At 40.2% G+C, this 22,596-nt stretch overlaps 1 protein-coding gene across 7 annotated transcripts in view; it reads right to left on the reverse strand.

Moving 5' to 3' along the window:
• The window catches only part of DROSHA (drosha ribonuclease III), a 120,496-nt gene that overhangs the window by 74,568 nt on the left and 23,332 nt on the right, over positions 1-22,596 (reverse strand). For all 7 annotated transcript variants that reach the window (XM_047729204.1, XM_047729202.1, XM_047729203.1 and 4 more), the window contains 6 exons: positions 21,656-21,736; positions 15,218-15,304; positions 12,090-12,176; positions 6,358-6,429; positions 4,681-4,762; positions 3,639-3,713 (listed from right to left, as the gene is read on the reverse strand). In XM_047729204.1, coding sequence (XP_047585160.1) covers positions 3,639-3,713; positions 4,681-4,762; positions 6,358-6,429; positions 12,090-12,176; positions 15,218-15,304; positions 21,656-21,736 — 484 coding nt within the window. The remainder of the gene's footprint in view (positions 1-3,638; positions 3,714-4,680; positions 4,763-6,357; positions 6,430-12,089; positions 12,177-15,217; positions 15,305-21,655; positions 21,737-22,596) is intronic.

The raw sequence follows: 22,596 nt of genomic DNA on the forward strand, positions 1-22,596 counted from the left end.
TACACATCAGATGAGTCTCAAATATGGTGTGTGTGTGTGTGTGTGTGTGTGTGTGTGTATATACATACACCTAACAAATAAATGAGAAAAAGACATACATCACCCAACAGAAAAATAAACTAAAACTCAAACAGGCATTTCAAAAGACAATATCCAGTCAGTTAATACATGAAGTGATGCTCCATTTCATGTCATTAGAGAAGTGAAAATTAAAACTGTAATATGATACCTCTGAACACTCATCAAAATGGCTAACTCGAGGGGCACCTGGGTGGCTCAGTGGGTTAAAGCCTCTGCCTTCAGCTCAGGTCGTGATCCCAGGGTCCTGGGATCGAGCCCCGTATCGGGCTCTCTGCTCAGCAGGAAGCCTGCTTCCTCCTCTCTCTCTGCCTGCCTCTCTGCCTACTTGTGATCTCTGTCTGTCAAATAAATAAATAAATAAAATCTTAAAAAAAAAAATGGCTAACTTGAAAAAGAAAAATGCCATGTGTTGGTGAGAATGTGGAATAATCTGAACTATCCTATACACTGCTGGTGGACAGGGAAAATGAAACCATCATTTTGGAAAACTGCTGGAAACTATCCATAAAGCTTAAAATAAAATAAACACAACTAGAATGTCTACTCCCAGGTAAATATCCACAACAGGAAAGCATAAATACATGCTCCCCAAAAGGCACGTACAAGTGTAATGATGAATATATGTATGCTACTTGAAAGAGCCAAAAATACATAATACCCAAATGTCCGTTAATCACAGGTTAAATACACTTTTGTCACACTATATAATACTATGTAGTAATGAGAATGAACCGACTACAGTTAATGGGAACGGGTGTCTCAAAAACACATATTACAAAAGAAGACAGAAACAAAAAGGACACACAATTCTAGTTCTTATAATTAAACAACAGGTAAAATTAACATGGTGTTTTCAAGTCAGAATAGAGGCTACCCTTGAGAAGCTGGGAGGTGACTGCAAAGGGGTCTTGAATGCTGGTAATCTTGATCTGGGTGCTGAGAACACAGTGTATTTACTTGAAAATCACTGAGTCTTGTATTTATGCTATGTGCACTTCTCAGTGTTTGTGCTATACTTCAAAGGTTTACTTTTTAAAAATAAGAGATAATACCACAGAATGTTTGAAAGTACATTCACTCTCATCAGTAATAAAATACATGAATAATTAACTAAGGCACTCTTGTGATCAATTAAATAAAGCCAGTAAACAAGTTATTGAGTCCCTGCAATGTGCCAAGTAGTAAGCTAGCACTGATACAAGACAGACACGGTTTACTCCTTAGCCTCATGGAGTTATAGGAAGGAAGGAAGGAGGAAAAAGTGAAGAAAGGGAGGAGGAAAGGTCCAAAATGTTAAGACTAAGAATGCATTTTTCATGGCAGCATAAACTGATGCTATTCTTTTGATAAGAAATTTGGCACTAAGTACCATGTTCCTTAAAATTATCCATCTGCTCAATGAACTAGTAAAAACTAGGATTCAAATCATATATTAGTAAGATGACAACTAGGTGGCAACAGCCTATGCACAGGAAAAAAAAATATATATATATATATTAAAATGTTTTCCTTTTTAATTCACCATTTTCTAAAAGATTTTAATGAAGTCATACCATAAAAAACAACTCAATTATAATTTGCCACTCAATACTAAAACACATTTTATACATTAGATCTGTATCTTTCTGTATCTTTTTCTGTATCTTTCAGGGTGTTTTAATATATGTATTTTCAAAGGGAAGTCTAATGAAAAGGTAAATCCCATTTAAAACTAAATCACTAGGCCTTTTTCTTTATGACAACCTAAATGTTATCCCTACAATAGTTTTAAGAAACATTTTGCAAGAGTTCAAATCCCACAAAGTAAATATCTGACATAAGATTTTTGTTTAAGATGATTTAAAAACCGTCCACTTCCTTTGAGAGATTTGCCTGGTCATAAAATGTCTAGAGGCAGACAGAGAAAGAAAGAAAGAAAAGGCTTTCAACAAGCTCACTCTAGCACTGTCTTCTAGTAAGTTTGCTGCTAAAGCTCCATTATAAAATCAAAGACACACCCACATGAATAGACTTCTCAATAAAATAAAACCAGCTGTACAAAGGAGAAAAGCTTTTGAATGCATTTTCCAAACGAAATAAGCATTACCAATAATACCAAAAATATGAGTAACTCTATCCTAAAATAAAAATAAGCCATTGTGACTTAGTGTCTGAATTGAGGAAAGGGTATCAAGGACAAAATCTTGAGGCAAATCTAAACTAGAATGAGTAGATGAGAAATAAAAGGCCCAAAAGACAAATCAGAGAGCCAGGAGGAAAGCAAGGAGAGCTCAGCACACAGAACACAGGGTCAAGAGCTCAGGGAAGAGATCGAAACTGCAGTGTGCCCACTGGATGCGGCCTGTGGGAGGCTGGCTTTGGCATCAGCAGCTGCAGCAGGGTGGGGGTTAGAGGGAGTGGGGCGCCCAAGCAAAGCCGGGCTGTGAATGGACCAAGGGCTGACAGGCTCAAACCAGGGTTCTGAGGCATAGGAGAGGTAACATCCCTAGCCCCCAGCAGGACAAGAGGCATTAGGAGAGCATGAACATAGGGCTGACTTCCTGAAATTGCTGACATGTGAGCAACACATCACATTTTACATTCTGAAAAGATCCCCAGCTGGAATCGTGGACCACAGATGCATCGCAGCAGCTAATTGTTTTTTCCCCAGTATCAATGAGTGACCCAGAAACAGGACAAGAACAAGCAAACAGCCAAACTGACATTTCAACGGAAGGTGATGGGACTGAGGTTGCTAGAGCTGAGAGACAGAAGTCAGAGCACAAGACTAAGTGAGAAAGCAAAGAAAGGTAGCTATACCCAAGGAGAAAAAGGGATTCAGGAAGAAACGAAGGGACTAGGACATGAGAAGGTGGATGAATTCAAAGATGTCTCCAGAAAGTGAGATGCCAGAATGAGATTCTAGGGATGAATTCATTTATGTGACGATTTTACAAACAAAAAGGCATCAAAGATTTCATGAAACCCAGCCATTTTTAAAAAACACAAAATATAACGCCATATCTCACAGCTAGACTCTTAAAAAAAATTTAAAACTTAAAATACTGCTTTAAAAAAATAAAAATAATATACTTATATATTTTAATTAGTGAGAAAATAACATTTTTTCACTGCAAAGTGAATATGTCAAAAAAATAGGAAAAAAACCACCAATAATATCACATTAATATACCTATTATTGCAGTAATTTTTAGTGTAGTTATAATTATGCTGCATATAAAATTTTATACTAATTATTTTCCAACTAACTATATTTTTAGAGCAAAATTTCCCATCTTACTTTTAATATTTGCATGATATTTTATCAAATAGATTTTCAAAATTTATAAATTTATAAATTTATAAACCTGTCCCATTGCTCATGTAATTTGGGGCTACCATAAATTACACAGGGGTCCAAATCAAAGCGTAAAATTTTGCATTTCATCCCTGACCTGAAAGGGAGATAATTAACAGGGTCAGAGGTGGGAAGTTGTCCCTACAGACTAAAAAGAGAACAGCAGGCTTATTTTCAGATGCACTATCTCACCGGGTCACTGACAAGCCAAAAGATTTACCTGGAAGAAATCTCACAAAACGTGGCATGAAATGAAATCTTGGGCAGCAGGGAGGGCTGTCTTCAAACAAAGGGCCTAAAGCAAACAAGTGAAAAGGAAAGAAGAAATAAATAAAACAGCCTTAGAAAACAAACACTGTGGCTTAATTCCTAAGATTTATGATAACCACAAAGAAACACCACCGGAAAAGTAGGGATATAAAAAAACACCACCCCTTCTTCTCCCCAACAGTTCAATCAATCATGTGATAACTGCCACAAACATCCAATGAAGACTGCAGTGAGGGGACTACCCAAAGTCAGAGGAGAATAAAGGCCCCAAGGATATACCTTATGTATGACATATGCAGTAAAACTTTTTCAGAAGTCCAAAAATATAAAGATTTTTGTTATAGCTGAACTACTGAATGATATAAAATGCTTGTGTTTTAATTCTTTTCTATTTTAATCAATACCACTGGGGGGGGAAGAAACAAATACTATTAAAAACTTGGTTTGAAAAGCCATTCATCAACACACTGTTTTAAAAATAAGTCAGTCAATGTCTGCTGGAATACAAACACTTCCAAAGGAATGAACGATTATCTAAGAACCAAGATTTGAACTGATGTAGCTCAAAGTGTATATGTGTGTTTTGAAGGCTAACTGAAGTTCTGTTTTAATAAACTGTCATCTTGAAAGAAACTTATTACTGTAAAGTTCAATAGATTTAAAATATTAACTACTGAGATTTTCTCTAGTGTACATAAATCAAGGTAATTACTCATAGTAACTGATATCATCTTCTTAGGTATCAGTTAAGTAATGGATAATGGTAATCTTAGTTAATGACCACTGTCAAATTTTATTAAAATTTAAAATAAGACCCATAAGAACTTATCACGTCAAATGATAGCAGCTGATCCTAGGAATAACATACTTTTCCCTGAATATTTAAAAAATAAAAGGAATTTCAACCGTCTCCCCACTGTTATAAGTTTTTACATATACTACAACATTCTTCTACAAGCCTTATACTTTTCTTTAAATCTTTTGTTATTTACCTTTAAGATTCCAGTCATACAATTCCAAAATATCTCTGAACAGGAATAATGAAAAGAGTTCAAGTCCTTTCACACAAAAATTCTGAAAAATAAATCAAAATCAAATTACTGTATTACTATAAATATATATTGACTTAAGGTTCCACTTGTTTTAGTCAAGCATCTTAAAAGTGTGTATTAAAACCATACTAAAACCATGTAATTTCCCAAGAAGTTTGGCCACTGTCCTACAACAGTTTATTGACTTGAGACATAAATGAAGCAGGCAATACTGCCATTAGCACTCCTACAAAAATGTAAACTCAGTCCTTGCAAACATACAAATAAAACATGAAGTTTAAAAACTAAAATCTCATTGTATTTTTCCAGACAATTAAATTTCAGAATCCAAATTTCCTGGGGATTTTTTGTTAATTTAAACTACACACACACACACACACGCACGCACGCACGCACGCACGCACGCAACACTGGTCGGCTCTCATAGGTTTGTCCCCTCACCCCACCCCGGCTTACTCTCACCCTTCGAACACACCCAGAATCACCATTACAATTACCATAAAAAGAGATCTTCTGTGCCAAAAAAAGTTCAAATTCTTAATGAAGGCAAATTGAGGGCTAAGAAAAACTACAAGACTTTGTACCAAAATTTCTCCTGCAAACAAGCTTAACAGATGATATATTTACAAGTGAGACTTGTCTCATAATTCTTCCTCCTACTTGTCTTGCTCAGGGTTCATAAATCACCCTGTGTGAGATCACGCCAGAAGTCATCAACTTTTACAATAGCAAATGAAGGCTTATGACCTTAAAAATCAAAAGGAAGCAAAAAAGCCCTTCTAAGCTGGAGAATGAAGGGGCGGCCCTTTCTCTTTAATTCTTTTTGAAACGACAGGTAGAATTACCAGCACGTGCTCGGAATGAAACAGGTGCAAACTAGGCCTGTGTGTCACGCTCATCAATCCCCCTCAGTGCTCCACTGCCCACGACAGAGCTTCACTGTTAAACAAGGTTTGCAAGAAGAGCCGGGGGCTCAGGAAATCGACCCCAACTCAACAAATGTTAAGTGCACAAGCTTGTTTGCTGTCTAGTTGTTATTTCTTAGTGTGATTTGTTGACACCACTAAATTCAAGATCAGGCAATGAATCATTCTGAGATTCACATTAATCTTGCTTTGGAATTTTAAACCTCTTGCATATATTTAGATAAATCTGCTGCTGAGCATCTGCAATGAAAAACAATTAGGAAAAATATGTAAATACATGGGAAGAAAAATGAACCAAGCATTGATCTTGTCATTGGAGATAATGAATAAGATTACTCCAACAGCTATCAGATTTGGTTTCACTGTTCTAACTTCCCCTCTGATAACGACCAGTAACCAGAATCTGTCCCCTATCCAAAACAAACTGGAAACAGATGTAATGTTACGATCAGCAGATGCAAGATGAGAATTAAGTTCAAAAATAGTTCAACAGAAGTTGAAAATGATCCAAATTTTAACCTTGCACCTAGAACCACAGCTCACTGACCCTTTCGACAGTGAACATCATTCTTTGGGGGCATTCCTATGGCAAAGAGCCAGAGCTGGCCAAGTTCAATGGTTGAAAGATTTAAGTGTGAAATAAGCAAAAAGAGCAAACTACATCAGGCGGTTAAGCAATCTTTTCTCTTACCTCGGGCATCATCTCCTCAATGAAGTGAATTGTGTAGTCTATGTTGAACCTGATTACTTTACACAGTGGAATCTGCAATAAGAATGAGAGGTTCAGTTCTGCAGTTCCCTCCTGCAGGCTCCCAGTGCATGTGTATTTGCTCTCTGGCCCACAAGGCCATGAACCAAATGAGAAGGCTTCACCTGAATCCAAGCTGCTAACAGTACTGAACATGAAGCTTTGACCACAACTGCAGGATCTGAATGGCAAGAACCCAGCTAGCCCGGCTTCTATAGGAAACCTGCATAATGTTGGTGCTTAACTGTTTTAGCAGCAGCAACACAAAAACATAAGAACCCACCCAAACCAAACATATCGCCTCTAAAGTACTGATAAAACCACAGTCAACCATTTCTTTTTCTCAGGTTTTCTAAATCTTTCAGAATCTTTAGCTCTTCAAGTAGATCAGGGATAGCAGGATGACAACCCATCAGTTATGGACGCATAAGTCACCAAAGTGCACTCAACTCAGGCTGCCCATCCAGCTCTGCAGCAAAAGCAACCCTGGTAATGACAGTGCTAATAGCTAACACCCACCGGGCCAGGCAATGTCGTGCTGCTTCACATAGGGGCGCACATGAAAACACACCCATCAGATAGGCACAGCTACTACTCCCACTGTACAGGGGAGAAAACTAAGGCAGTGGCATCAGGTACCTTGCCTAAGGTAGCTGGCAATAAAATCTTGCTCTAGACCACAGCTCTGATCCACTAGAGTACACACCTCTCATTACGTGGTCTGATACTCAGGGTCTGTGTGAAAATGAAGGCAGGCCCAGAGGAAATAAATCCATATCTATCAGTGTTTGGTCATCAGATGCTAGCCCTGTGCCTACACATAATGGGTTTCCCATAAGTGTATTTTTCAATGAAGGAAGCAATGAGAGAGAACCTGTGAGGTTACTAAAGTGGCTTAGCGGACGAGCTGGCAGAAAGAACAGACTCAGAAGCCTAGAGATGTGTTAAGTAGGTTTTCTGGCCGTTCAATCTGTCCATAAGATGATTTTATATAGATGTAATCATTTTTATAAACCACAGCAATCAGAAAGAAACAACTTTAATTCTACCAGCAAAAGGAATGGCAAGAAAAACAAAAATAGTCTTACAATGCCATCTACTGGAAATCTTTTTCCTCAGAAATAAAGTTTAGTTCTTTGGTGCTTTTCCCTTTCTTTCTTTCTTTTTTTTTTTTAAGGATAGTGGCTAATCTGAATGAAATTTATGATTAACTTTAATAAGAAATCCATTTTCAACATTGCAGTAATGAGTTCTAAATGAACTGAAGTGATATACTAAGGCCATGATTATTTTTAAGTTCTTTATTATTATAATCATTTAAAAATAGTTGAGAATTCCAAATATGTGTACTATTCATACTGTTAAATACCTATCCTTTGTTAATAACCTGTGTTACGTCCGTAGTTACTCTAAAATAAGGCACAGCCCCTACCTTTTTTAAAAGGTAAGGATCTAAAAAGGAAGACAGGCATGTAAATAATAAATAAAATATAATGTATATGATATATTAAGTGCAATTAAAAACTCATAAGCAAATAAAAAAGTATAAAGTACAAAAGAACCAAAGAGGAGGTAACATTTGAGTTGAGTCTTCAAAGATGGGGAGAAATTTTCCAGGCCATCCAGAAGAATTAAGTTGGGAAAGAACAGGTGTTTAGTTTCTAACAAGACAGAGAATAGGGAGCTGAGGGAAGACAAAGTCTCTTAGCTGTTCAGGAGTGAAACACATGGAGAGAGAGAAGCGAGGAGGTTCTAGACAGGAAAAGTATGAACTATGTGATGCAGACCACATAAATTACGTTAAGGATTAAGGACTTGTCCTTACAGCAATGTGAAGTCACCCAAGTACTTTAAGTGACAGACTATCATAGTTTACATTTTGGATGGGCTCTTATGTCAACAGTGTGGGAATGGTTTATAGTAGAGCAAGGCAAGAGACCAGAAGACCAGACTGGAGTCAGATCAAATAGCCCAGGAGCCAAATGAACAGAAGACTGGAAGCAAGGGAGCAAATTTTAAACATGGGAGAGGTTACTGAAATATACAATGACCATTCTGATGTGGAAGTGAAAGACAAGAAAGAAGAGAGAAAAATTTCAAGATTTCTGGCCTAATGACAAGATAAACCACAATGGTAATAATACAAAGATATTCATAGGGTGTCCCCCAGGTACCTCAAACAACATTTGAGGAAGAGGACAAGTTCAGTTTTGCATAGGTTGAGGGTGAGGTACTTGAGGGGCTATCAAGGTGGTTATGTCCAAAAGGCAATCTGAAATGTGAGTGTGGAGCACAGAGCCATGTCATAGCTATAAATACCAGAAGATGCACAGAAAGAAAAACTGTGGGTGAGACTGTATTACTCAGAAGAGAGCACCCAGAAAAGGACACAGAGCCCTTGGGAAGTCAAGAGGTGGACGAAGAAAGAGCGAAAGTTATTCCATCCACCATGCACAAAAGCAACTCAGCTAGATGAATTATGTAAGGACAGTCATTTCCCCACATCATTTCAACTAAATTCCCTTTTTGGGATTCCTTCTTTGAGCTCTTCTCTTGTACATACTTTATTTTCTTTTGGGCTCTCATCCATACCACCAGAGCCCTTCTGAGATACACAATTCTGGAAAAGCCAAGATCTTCTTTTCTATTCACTTTTATCTAAGACTCAAAGAGAACTTGTCATTTTTCTACATAAGGCAAGCTCAATTTTTGAAAGGTCAATGGTCAGTCAAAAAATATAAATGCCTACCATTTCCTAAAACTTGTTTGAATACTGACTGACATTAACTCTTATCTCATCCTCCCATAAAGAAACAAAGAACCCTCCTGAAACTTCTGTATCGAACTCTACTACTTGCAGGTGCTGAATGGCTAAATCCAGGGCAGCGAGGCCACTGGAAATGGAAAGCCATCTAAAAGCAGGTTTTTTTTTTTTTTTAATGCTTTTGAGGATGGGATAAGATACTATGCATCTAATACATGTATCTTTATAACTCTAGTTATGTTGTCAAAGTCCTTAATAACATCAGGTATTCTAAGTAATAGTAAACGTACTATGTAAAAGGATAACATGCTCCCAAATGCTCTATACTTAGCCAACAAGGCTTTCAATCCACTTCAATTCAAGAAGATCTTAAGAAAACTTGTCAGAAGTAGATTGGTTGAGATTCTAACATTACCATCATTTGCATGCCCTTCTTGCTGATATGTTCTCTCTAGCAAGAAAATGAATCAGATCAGTAAAGCGATTTAATAATTCTTTTTCTGGGAGGCTACTTCAAATTCAAGAGGCCTTTGATGGATCTAATCCCTACGAACTGTACAACATTGAGCTTAAAACTCGATTTATTTTATCAACATCTCTGACATAAATGATGAGGCTTATCTTCTCATTACAGAATGAAGTTCTCAAATTTAGAGAACTTGAGTATTTATAATAAAATATATGCTGAAGCCAGGAATTTTCAGTCCTATCTTTCATTTTATAACAGTAACAACTGCAATTAACTGAGCATTAGCAGTCTCTCAGTGCCAAACCTTGTGCTGACAGGCTTTAAATAATGCTCAAAGAATCACCTCTCTCAGGTCACATAAATATTAAGAACTGGTTTAAAAAAAAAAAAAAGTCTGTCTGACATCTTATCCAAAATAAGAAGTGACAACATGGAGGCACCTGGGTGGCTCAGTGGGTTAAGCCTCTGCCTTCAGCTCAGATCATGGTCTCAGGGTCCTGGGATTGAGCCCTGCATCAGGCTCTCTGCTCAGCAGGGAGCCTGCTTCCCCCTCTCTCTAGGCCTGCCTCTCTGCCTACTTGTGATCTCTCTCTCTCTCTCTCTGTCAAATAAATAAATATATAATCTTAAAAAAAAAAAGTGCCAACATGTATACCAAAAATGACAAACACTTTTCACGTGTCATTTATTTTTTACAGAAACCGGTAAGATTGCTATAATACCTCTATCTTACAGATGAGAAAATCAAGGATTATAAAGATTGAAATGTCAAATCATACAGCTAGTAAGTGGAATTCACTAATGTTTAAACCCTGGTCTCTCTGAAGCCACATTGCTTTCCTCCTTTGATTAAGGTGATCCTAAAAGTTAAATGAGATCTATTATTACTTCTAAGGAAATAAGAGATAATTTTAAATAATTTCATGGTAACTAAATTATTTGTATTTGCAAGCCCACTTAGGAAAAAAAGAGAAAAATGCATTATGTGGGAGGAGCTAGACTAGAGGACCTTCAATGGTCTTTCCCACTCTGAGATTATGAGCTTTGGTGTAACAAAGGTTTTGAGTGCCTAAGACATTTAAAAAAAAAAAAAAAAAGGCAAAAAACCCATCAAATTTCAAAAATTCTTAGTGCCTTTTCATAAAGACTGTTAGAGAATGGTCCAATTCAAAACTCTGTAGCTATGTGTGGTATGGGATGTTACTAGACTTATCTGTGGTGATCATTTTGCACTATATACAAATGTTGAATCATCAGTACATGGTACACCTGGAATTAATATGATGGTACATGTCAATTATATCTCAAAAAACATGGTCCAATGTTAAGCACTTTTCTATATTACAGTCCCCACTGGAGGTAGAGGTAATATGTATTATCAAACAATTTTATTTTTTTATTTAGAATGTCATCACCATCCACAGAAAATTCTCTAGGATGAAATATATTGTGGAATAAGGAAAATTCCATTAAGAAAACAATTTGTTTTAAATTAGTACCACTACTATAGAATCATGTCTACTTACAAAGAAAAAAAGAATGACAGAAAGGAATAAAGTCAGGCAAAAATTTTATTCCTTACTCTCCAATGGAACAGAACTTCACATTTTGAGTAAACAACACCTAAATAACCTTTTAAACTGTGGATGTAATTTCCTATAACCAACTCAGAAAGGATTAAAAAACACTGTTATTTTGATGCAGATGCACCACAGCTATCATTTCTGAAGTTCTCTAACAGCAGAACTGGACTGGGTAAAGTATACTGCTACAGTCTGAGCTGCCAGCAAATTCTACTCTATGTCCAACTAGAATATAGAATAAGGCAATTCCCAAGACTGTTAGCTTTGAGACAGCAAGATTTTGACTCACAGATATAGAACTTCCATTTGAACCAATTACCAATAAGGCAACTTTAATACCAGTATAAAAATATCACAGATCTGTATGTCAGACAAAAATCTCTTAAAGAAGATATAGTCCTGGGATTCGAAAGCAGAAGAATGTAGGAAATTAATGCAGGCTCCAGATGTCCTGAGCATAACTCTCTCTTTTCCTGTTGCTCAGACACTAGATGATAGCTGCTCCTTAAAACTTTCCAACTTTCTTTTGAAGGACACCCAACCCAAAATAGCTTTGACACATTATTCCACAGTTTATCCTTCTTTTTCAATCTTTCACACTCTCAAAATGTTATTCTAACACATGTTTACTTACACCATTTAATGTGGACCAAACCTGTGACTCATTAGCACAGATGTCACACCCCCACCCCCGACACACGCTGCTGCAGGCTTCCTACAGCTCACGCAGAGGGACGCAAAGTAAATGTTACTTACAAGTCAGAAGAAAAGAAATTTATTTTTGACTTTCAGAAACAAGAATGAAGGGAAGGAAGAGAATATAGGAAAGGAGAAAGCCAGCCAATTAGTACATACTTACATTGGTCAGGGGGGCATGTGCAAACATAGAAAATCCTTCAAAGATATACTCATGATCATCATATTCTATAACAGTTGGCCTGTCAGTCTAAAAGCAAACAGAAACACAAAGTGTGAGCTTAAGAACATGATTTGCATGTACAGAAATCCATCAGAACACAAAGGTACCAACAGGAGAAATGTATGGACTCCATAGGCAACATGAACATTTTTCTAAACAACCAGGGAGAACTTTATATAAAAGTTTAATTTTAGGTGGAATTCTCTGGCTTCAGTAATATTTACATATTCAGACAATCAGGAATATTTATTATGGGTGTCATAAAGGGGAAAAAGGCTATATGGCTTCATTTTCTAGGAACCTGTTTTATTTAATCCCACAATACTACTAGATCTATTCTTACTGAACTGTATTCCCAAACTAAGGAAAGTTCTAATAAGAACAAGACAATAGCACAATCAACTCAAAGCTCAAAGTGGAAGAAGACTCAGCATCACGACAGTCAAGACTAGCAATAGCCTAGAAGGCCTCCGGGTCCAGAGGCTCAACCCCTCACAGCTCCATTCCCAGGACCTCCAAGGAGAAGCCACCCACCACATAACGGCAACAAATCAATTCCCACATGATGTGAAAAATTTTAATTATTTGAAAATTGAATCTGAAGTTAAAACATACAAATGTTAATCAAAGCATACGAGATTCTCTTCCTTATGCTATTCTTATAGACTACCATTTTTAATCCTAGATGTTAAATATGGAACTAATTATCAAGACTAGTAACCTAAAAGACACTTTTTAAAAAAGATTTATTTCAGAGAGTAAGCAAGAGAGAGCGCTAGAGAGAGAGAGCATAAGAAGGGGGAGGGGCAGAGGAAGAAGCAGACTCCCTGCCAAGCAGGGAGCCTGAGGTGGAGCTCAATCCTGGGACTCTGGGATCATGACCTGAGCCGAAGGCAGATGCTTAACTGATTGAGCCACCCAGGGGCCCTAAAAAACACAGTTTTTTAACACAGGTACTGAACATTATTCTTTTAAACCTTATATATATACAGGGGTGCCTGGGTGGCTCAGTGGGTTAAGCATCTGCCTTCAGCTCAGGTCATGATCCCAGGGTCCTGGGATCGAGTCCTGCATCAGGCTCTCTGCTCAGCAAGGAGCCTGCTTCCCCCTCTCTCTCTCTGCCTGCCTCTCTGCCTCCTTGTGATCTCTGTCAAATAAATAAATAAAATCTTTAAGCCTTATATATATATATACAAAGAACTAGAGGAAGGTGCTAAAGAATACGCTCATGTACATTAGTTATTTTGCCAATATTACCATTACTTTCTATTTCAGTAATTCTAAATAAAGCTAGTGTAAATTAAATACAATGAAAAGAACTTCTGACAAAAGAAGGTACAGCCACTTTGGAAAACAGTTTGGTAGTTCCTCAAAACACAGAGTTACCACATGATCCAGAACTCCAGGCCTAGGTTTGTACCTGAGAGACATCCACATAGAAACTTCTACACAAGGGCGCCTGGGTGGCTCAGTGGGTTAAAGCCTCTGCCTTCAGCTCAGGTCATGATCTCAGGGTCCTGGGATCGAGCCCCGCATCGGGCTCTCTCTACTCAGCGGGGAGCCTGCTTCCCCCCCTCTCTCTGCCTCCTCTCTGCCTAACTTGAGATCTCTATCAAATAAATAAATAAAATCTTTAAAAAAAAAGAAAGAAAAAGAAACTTCTACACAAACGTTCATAGCAGCATTATTCATGACAGTCTAAAAGTGGAGACTACCTAAATGTTCATCAACTCAATAAATGAACAAATATAGTATATCCACACAAGGGAATATTACTGGTCCATTAAAAGGAATAAAGTTTGGGGCGCCTCAGTGGCTCAGCCGGTTAAGTGTCTGCCTTTGGCTCAGGTCATGATCCCAGAGTCTTGGGATCAAATCTTGGTTGGGCTCCCTGCTCAGTGGGAAAGGCTGCCTCTCCCTCTGCCTGCTGCTCCCCCTGCTTTGTGCTCTCTCTCTGACAGAGAAATAAATAAAATCTCAAAAAAGAAAAAAAGGAATAAAGTTATATGTTACAACATAGATGATCTTAATAACATTATGCTGAGTGAAAGAAGGTAAAAAGATCACATTTTCTATGATCCCATTCATATGAAATATCTAGGACAGGCTAATGATAGAGACAGAAAGTATCTTAGCTGTTGAAGGCTGAGGGATATGATAGAACTGACTGCCAATGAGTACAGGGTTTCTTCTGAGGATGGATGATGACAGTGTTCTAAAATTAGATTGTGGTGATGGTTTCACAATTCTGTGAAAAGACTTCTATCAGGAAATAAATACACTTTAAATGGGTGAATTTTACAGTATATGAATGATAACTTGATAAAGCTTTAAAAATATGTAATTACTAATCATCTAATTTTGAAATTGAAATCTCTCAATGATAGGAGTAATAGAATTAATAACTTTCCACTGTGAAAAACAATAAAGAACAGGGGACCAGCAGACAGTCATGCACACTGTCTAGGTGTAAATCCCCATTCTGCCATTTACTACCTGAATAATCTTCAGTACGTGACTGAACCTCATCTATAAAACATAGATTACTGCCCCATCTGTATAGTGGGGATAATAATTCTCCTTCATCAGTTTATTGTGAGAAATAAGTTAACACATGTTAAACATTCAGAGCAATGGCTGGTACCATAGTCAACAAATAATTAGGTATTATTATTACTGTTATAAACATAACAGACCTTCTTGATTGGGTCACTAGATAATATATTAGTTATTCACTGATTTTTAAGAGATGAGAAAGGTTCTCCACATTCTTCCACCTCCACAGTTCCAATGAATAGCTCCAAAAGTCACAGCTATTATGAATACGGCTACTATGAGGTACTGACAACATAACTGAAAAAAGGTATAGAAAGTAGTATAGTGAGAGGAAGCTAAATAAGAGTGATTATGATAATGGCCAATTTTATCAACATAAAAATAACAAATTTTTTTAAAGAAAATTTAAGAACGGAATTTGTACTGAGCCTATTCACATTTTAACCTATCTGAACACATCAAACCTATTTACATTTTAAAAGAAATGAAATCTGATTTTGTTAGGAACTTACCAAAAAGTTTGTAGGAGGGGAGACTGTAATTCGATAGTGGAAAAGTCTGCCAGCATTGTTGGTCATGGGACGACAGGGCTTGATGGCCTGAGGGGGGAAAACAAAAGTGAGTTTAAAAGTAAAGTAGCAAGAGGAGAAGGGAGTTGAGGGAAATTGGAAGGGGAGGTGAACCATGAGAGACTATGGACTCTGAAAAACGATCTGAGAATTTTGAAGGGGTGGGGGGTGGGAGGTTGGGGGCACCAGGTGGTGGGTATTGTAGAGGGCACAGATTGCATGGAGCACTGGGTGTGGTGCAAAAATAATGAATACTGTTATGCTGAAAAAATAAAAAAATTAAAAAAAAAAAAAGTAAAGTAGCAAAATATTTTTATTTAAAAACAGACTGCATTTCTAAATTCGCATCTGACAAAAGAGGTTTCATGTGTGTTGGTAGGAAGAACAGCACCATTAACTAGATGAATAAAAAAGGACCAGCTGATCACCAGGACTCAACGTATTTCGTCACATGCATGCAATACAAGGGGTTCAGATAACATGAAGATCTTTCTAGATCTCAATTTCTAAGACTATCTTCCTTTTATTTGTAACATAACACAATACTTGACCTTCGGCTAAACTCCCAATGTGCTTGAAAAAGGGGTGGGGGAATCTCAAAAGTAATAGGTTTTGATGGTGGGGGGGGGGTGAAAGGACCATTAAATATGCTCAGTAAAAACAGAAGGGACCAAAAATGAAGGACACATGAGAGACGGCAGAATAGAACAAGCACGGAGTTCAAGATGGTAAAAAGAAAACAGAAACTGATGCTTTTTTTTGCTCTCCTTCCTTGGATCACCACCAGGTTGACAGGGGCTTTGTTGGGGCGGCCTCACAGTTCGACTGATCCCTCTGTCCAGTCCTGCTTACACATTCCTTCTCTCGCAGGTAAAGTTCCCTAAGAAACATCAGGCACCCAAACTTCATCTGAGCACCTGTTTCTGGAGAATCCAGTGTGTAGCTCCAGGAATGATCAAAGAAAGCAGGAGATAAGATAGGACTTTGAAGCTGAAATTACTTACCATCCACTGGCAATGAGGACCCCATCATGGTGGGAGGTGAAGTCCCCAGCACCAGACGGCAGACCAACGAAAAACTCCCAAAGATGATGACTTGGGAGGGTGTACCGATGGAAGCAGGTGCGGTGAACCAGGTATGTAAGATTATGAGAGAACGTGTGCTGTCAGGATAACAGGATAGGTGGCTATTGCTAAGCACCCCTAATGCCCTACCATGTCCCTCAAACTTTAGTGTGCCTTAAAATCACTGGAGGGCTTGCTCTACCTCAGACTGCTTGCTTCTCACCCCCAAGATTTCTGATTCAGCAGATGAGGCTGGCTGAAAACCCGGTTTCTAAGGAGTTCCTAGGTGAAGCTGGTAACTGGAGAACCACTGCTCCACAGAAATGTAACAGGAGAGGGGGAGGAAAGGCAAGTGGAAGCCAGACGGACTGCTGGAGGCACACAGAGAAGCTGTCCCCTGCACTGCCAAGACCAAACCCAGGGACAGAGATGGTTGGACTTTAGAGACAATTAACAGCCAACAGGGTAGATCTGTTATGCCAAGGGACAAGACCTGGAAACCTGAGATGAGGACATACGGGTTGTAACTCCCCAGACCCTTCGAAATCATCCATCCCCTCACAGGTGGCCCAACCCTGTCTATTAAGAGCAATGACTCGCCTGTACCTAAAGACAATGGAAGACCCTACAAGGCAACACTGCCTCCCCCCAAACAGTCTCCCCTTCTGGCCAACAGACCTACAGTTAGGGTCACTTCACAGCATAACCCAGGGGGGTGCTTTGAGGAGAGATTATATCCCAAAGGAACTGCAAGAACTAGCCAGCATGAGCCAGCAGCAGAAGGCTGCACAAGACCGGACGCTGAGAGTGCTTGACCAAAAGCGCCAGAATATAAAAGTGGTTAGGGAAGAGTTCACTGACTTGGGAGCATTCAGGATTCGGGACACCAGATGCCAGGACCCCCTACTAGGATGTCTCCTAAAAGCATGAAAAAGCAATGGCCCATGATAAGTATAGTTAAAATACCAAAACTGCCATGACAGAAAAGGAAGTAATTCAAAGAGTCAGGAAGTGGGCACATTAGAATGGATATAATATCTGTGACTAAAAAATATACCAGATTATCATATTCCATGGGAAGGCCCTGAGGACTTGTCAAGGCCATCTACCAGGGGCCAAAAGGAATGTGCTGGGGAAGGGACACCAGCCTCACTAGGAAGATCAGTGGAGGCCTCCTCTGCAGGCCAGTGCTGACTGTAAGAGAGGCTGTCACAGAGCAGAGCTTGCTGACAGCAGTGGGGATGAAAGGACTCTGAAACAAGGGAGTCAGGATGATAGGACTTAATTGTGAGAAGTCGGGTCTCATAGTATCATCATAACCAGCAAGATCCAAGGGGCAACTAAAGGGGTCTGGCCCACGAAAAGTCATGGAAGCAGTTCATAGAATACAGCATCCTGTATTCAGTAAAAGAGCTGAATAGCTGACAAGAATAATACTTAGTTTGTACCAACGGAAGAAATCAAGAATGGTTAACCAAGGACTGGAGACAGGTTGCTCCAATAAAGTCATGATCCCTTTCCCAGTTCTAGACCTATAGTAAGAAGGGCCCTACAACACCACTGCAAGCAAAAATGGTCATGACAACCCTGTCCTTCCCCAAAGGGACTTATGGCCATGTACCCAAAAAACTGTACACAGGGGAAAGGGGAACCGAGATTATTCAAGGAATATTGGAGAGAGCATCTGAATCAACACTGTTACTCAGAGGAGGCTGGGTACATCACTTCGGTACACATTATAGAGTTGGTGATGTGAAGCCAAGGTAAAAAAAAAAAAAAAAAAAAAGGAATCTCAGTCAAGGTCTTGTTTCCAGTCGGTCCCCTGCATCCACAGATCTGCCCAGGAGGCGTTTCCCCTGGCCCCCAAAACATTTCAATGGAATTGACAAAATTGGCAGAGGCACCACCCCACACGGTCCTTATTCCGTGGAGTAAGAGCCATCATAATGGAAAAGGTCAAGCAGAAGCCATCGAAATTCCACCATCCCTGACACAGGCACCAAAACCAGGATCACTCTTGGGGGATGGTATAGATTAGCGCCATCCTTAAGGACCCAAAAGACACAGGGGTGACAGTGTTATCGTATCTTTAATTCACCAATCTGGCTTCTGGTGGGGGAAAAAAGGATCCTGCAGGATAATTAGAGACTACCACAAGCACAGCTGTGCCATACGCTACAGTTCAGAGCAGACTCATAGGACCTCGTGTTCAAAGTGATTTGCTGAATGTATTATTTTCCATCCCAATTAGAATGAGGGTAAGACACAGTTCACATTCTATGCTCATTCACAGAGAAAAGACAACATTTACAGCTTTGCTGCCAGGCTGTACTACCTCTCCCACTCACTGCCCCAACAGTCCATGGCGCTCTCAACCTTCTGGACATGCTGTGGAACATGAACCTTCACTGCATCTGTGAGTCGATGTTTATCAAACTAAAAGCCTTGGCAAAGCACACATGTTCCAGAGGGTACGGGAGACCCCCTACAACGATTCAGGGGCCTACCACAGCCACAACCATTTTTAAGAGCCAGGGATCTGAGTGCCAAGACATCATTCTACAGTAACAGACAAATCATTGCATCTTCTACCTCCTACAGTGAAGAAAGCACAGCACCAGGCGGGCCTCTCTGGGAGGCAGTCTAACCCCCACCTCGGAACACTGTGCCCACCCAGTCCTGGAGCGGCACAGAAGGCTGCCACCTGGGAGTGGGGTTCCCGTGGAAGGCGCCAGCAGTTCCAAGCTATAGCGCGAGTAGCCCTGCTGCAAGTAGCCCTGCTGCGGGGGGGCATGTAATTCAGCAAATCCTACATCGCTGGTGGGAAATGATGCTGAGGGGAGTCTGGCCACACAGGGAGAATCACAACGCTGGTATTTGGTGTTCTGGAGCAAAGCCATGCTGTCTACCATGAAGAATGATATGCCTCTGAGAAACCACCAGTGTGCTACCGGCCCGGGGAGACATGGAAGGCATGGCCTAGGGATGGAATCAGGCATGTGGCTGAACAGCCCAGCACGAGCTGGGTTCTGTCAGTGTGACCCAGGCAGAAGTCTGGAAGGGACCAGCAACCATCCGTCCTAAGATAGGAGCCTGTACATCCAGAACCAGGCACGCGCAGGAGCAGCAGGCACAAACAGGCCGCGGGAGCAGGTGTCCCTGTCCCACCAGCACCCTCACTCAGCGGCTGACCAAGGATAGAAGGATGAAAGCAGAGGGAAAAGCCCAAGCTGGGTTTGCAAATAAGTCAGTCAGGGGTGGGGGAGCAAGCCGAAGACGGACTGTGATGCAGCCTCATTCAGGGAGGAATCTGAAAGACAGTAATGAGGGAAAGTCTTTCCAGTGAGCAGAGTTTCAGGCAATGTACCTGGTCATCCACTTTGTGTGGAAAGAGAAGTAGCCTGAGGTTAGAATATAGATGGACTCATGGCAGAAGCAAGTGGCCATGCCAGCTGGTCAGAGGCCTAGAAGGAAAAAGATTGGAAGATCAGGGATAAGAATGTCTTGGGGCAGGGGCACCTGGCTGGCTCAGTCGGTGGAGCATATGCCTCTTGATCTTGGGGTTGTGAGTTTGAGCCCCACGGTGGATGTAGAGATTACTTAAAAAAAATTTTTTTTTATTAAAACCAAAAAAGGTCTTGGGGTCGACGTGTGGGTGCATAAGTGGGAGTGAATGCAACAATCTCTGTATCACCTGTTGGGTGTACACTGGAGATCACAGACCATGGAAGAGGTACTAAACCACCTCACTGACAAATGACTTGGCCAGATGGGGTCAGCCAGCCTCAGTCATCAGCACCCAGAGCTGACAGTCTGGGCACATGAATGAAGGGGCCACAGCAGCACAGGCAGAGGATTCTCATGAGCCCAACATCAGGGACCTGACTTACCTTGGCTAAACTAACAGCCAAAACCGAATATCCAACAGGCCATCTACAATGACCAATAACGGACCCCCAAAATGCTCCTCAGTCCTTGAGAAGACCAACCTGCCACTTAGTAGGTAGTTGGCTATGTAGGCCCCATTCATCTTGAAGTTTGTCTCACAGGAATAAACATGTACTCTGAATATGGGTTTGCCTCCCACCAGTTCTCAGCCAGCACAGCCATCCACCCAGATCTTTCTTCAAAGGGCCTGCTGCCCAACTGTGGAGAGAGCAGACAGCCTACAGCCACTGGCTCCTTCAGAGTCAGCTTCTGCTATAGAGCCCCCTTCCCCAAAATCATGCCCTTCCCAGGGCAGCCCACTCTGAGGACAGAGGGCAAAGAAGGTGTGAAGGCTAGGCCAGCCTGATGCAAGACAATTCCAGTAATTGGGGCTTTATGAGACCTGTCACAGGGAGACTTCTCCTTCTGCTCAGCCCTGCCTCCACTCTCTTCTTGCCTGATCCTTATGAAACATCTCATACTGCAAACTCTACTGCAGCACCTGAGGCACAGGTGTGGACACCCACAAGGCGCAGATCCTGTCGCAAGGTGCAGATCCTGTCGCAGTCCCTTGCTACACTTGCCGACACCCAAAGACAAATGAGGTAAAAGCAAGGAAGCAGTTAAAACTATCCATCACTGCCTCATAGTCTTTATTCTCATTACTATTATGGTCTCAAACAAGTCTTCCAGAGAAATTAAGGATTTACACGTACTATGATTAAACATAGTATGATAGATCATTAAGTGGTAATCTGCGATTAATAACATAAAAATAAAAGATGGCAGGGGGAAAATCAAGGAAAATAATTGAAAGGGAGCAGTTACATGAATCTCTATGATATGAAGATTTCAACTCATTCACTCAAATGTATTTGGAGTGTGCTTGATGAACCAGGGGATGGGGTATCCAGGTCAAACAGTCCGTGTGCCACTCACAGGTTAGTGGGGACCCTAGACTAACGAGGATAACAGAACACCCTTATAGACCTATATATCCCTAAGGAAAGAGAAAATGTGCCTTACCACAGCTTAGTAAGATCATTTTTCCAAGGCCATTCATAACCATTTATAATAAAATCATGAAAAAAATTACCAGGTGTACAGTTTTAAGATATTTAAACTAACAACAAAACCCCCTCAAATATACCCTGCCTGTTTTAAACAATGAATCTTCCAAAACTTTTTAAAGTTCCTTGATAACATTCCCCACTCTACTCCCCCAAAACCCAAGTACTTTTCTTCTCCAATTATCAGTAACGGAGACTATTAGGGAAGATAAAAAGACTATTTCGATGGTATTATTTCATTTGTGGGAAAAGAACAGCAACAGCATCTGTCTACTTCTGGCTTCCCAGCACTTACAAATATAATAAGCCAAATGAGTTACCTCTTCTCCGGGATAAATGCTGTGCCTGATTCCTGTGCGTCTGGCTTTGGCGCTGCATTTGCAGAGTGGCCCATCATTCATCTGTCAGAAACAGAATGTAATTTTTTTTTATTGGGGGGGAAAAACACACCATGCACAAGGAGGCCTCAGAAACTGTGTGGGTTTTAATGTCACGAGTACAGGAACTCTGAAGAGGCTGTCATGGCTAGAAGATTAAATGGATGTTCCCAAACCAATAATGCCACAGACTGTCTCTATTGTCTGATAAAGAGAAACCGTATGACGACGCTGGGTTCCCGAGTTATTTGTGCAGCCAAGCAGAAAATATCAATGTCAGTGCACTGTTTGCCCCCGTCTTCTCCTACGACTTTCCAGTGTGTTTCTCCCGCTTCTTATTCCAGGAAAAATGACTCTTTCACAAAAGAAAAGCATATTTTATATCCTGAAGGAACACACAATGCTCTGAAGGTGACCTGCAGATTAAATGTTTCCAAAAGGGAAACCTAAAGGTATCCAAAGCAGAGGGGGGAAAAAAAAATCCTATCAGAAGCAGAGAAACTCAATGCTAATCAGGTGAGCCAATGTCTGTTTTTTCACCTGAATTCCTTTTACTGCCATAAACTACACCCACATGATAGAAAGAGTGAGTAATTGCTGAATGCCTCTTGGATAGAAAGATGACTGCTAAGCATTAGGGGGGAAGGAGGGTGACAAATAACTCGGGGTCCATGTATTCAAGGAATAGTTACTCTAGACAGGAGAAATAACATACATAGGATATACTTAGTAATTTAAAGAAAAAGGGAAAGAGTCCATGTGGCAATACCATACCACTGGTTTTTTGTTTGTTTGTTTGTTTGTTTGTTTGTTATTTATTTATTTGACAGAGAGAGAGAGAGATCACAAGTAGGCAGAGAGGTAGGCAGAGAGAAAGGGGGAAG

This window comes from Lutra lutra, chromosome 5, assembly GCF_902655055.1.
Source record: "Lutra lutra chromosome 5, mLutLut1.2, whole genome shotgun sequence".
Taxonomy (NCBI): Eukaryota; Metazoa; Chordata; class Mammalia; order Carnivora; family Mustelidae; genus Lutra; species Lutra lutra.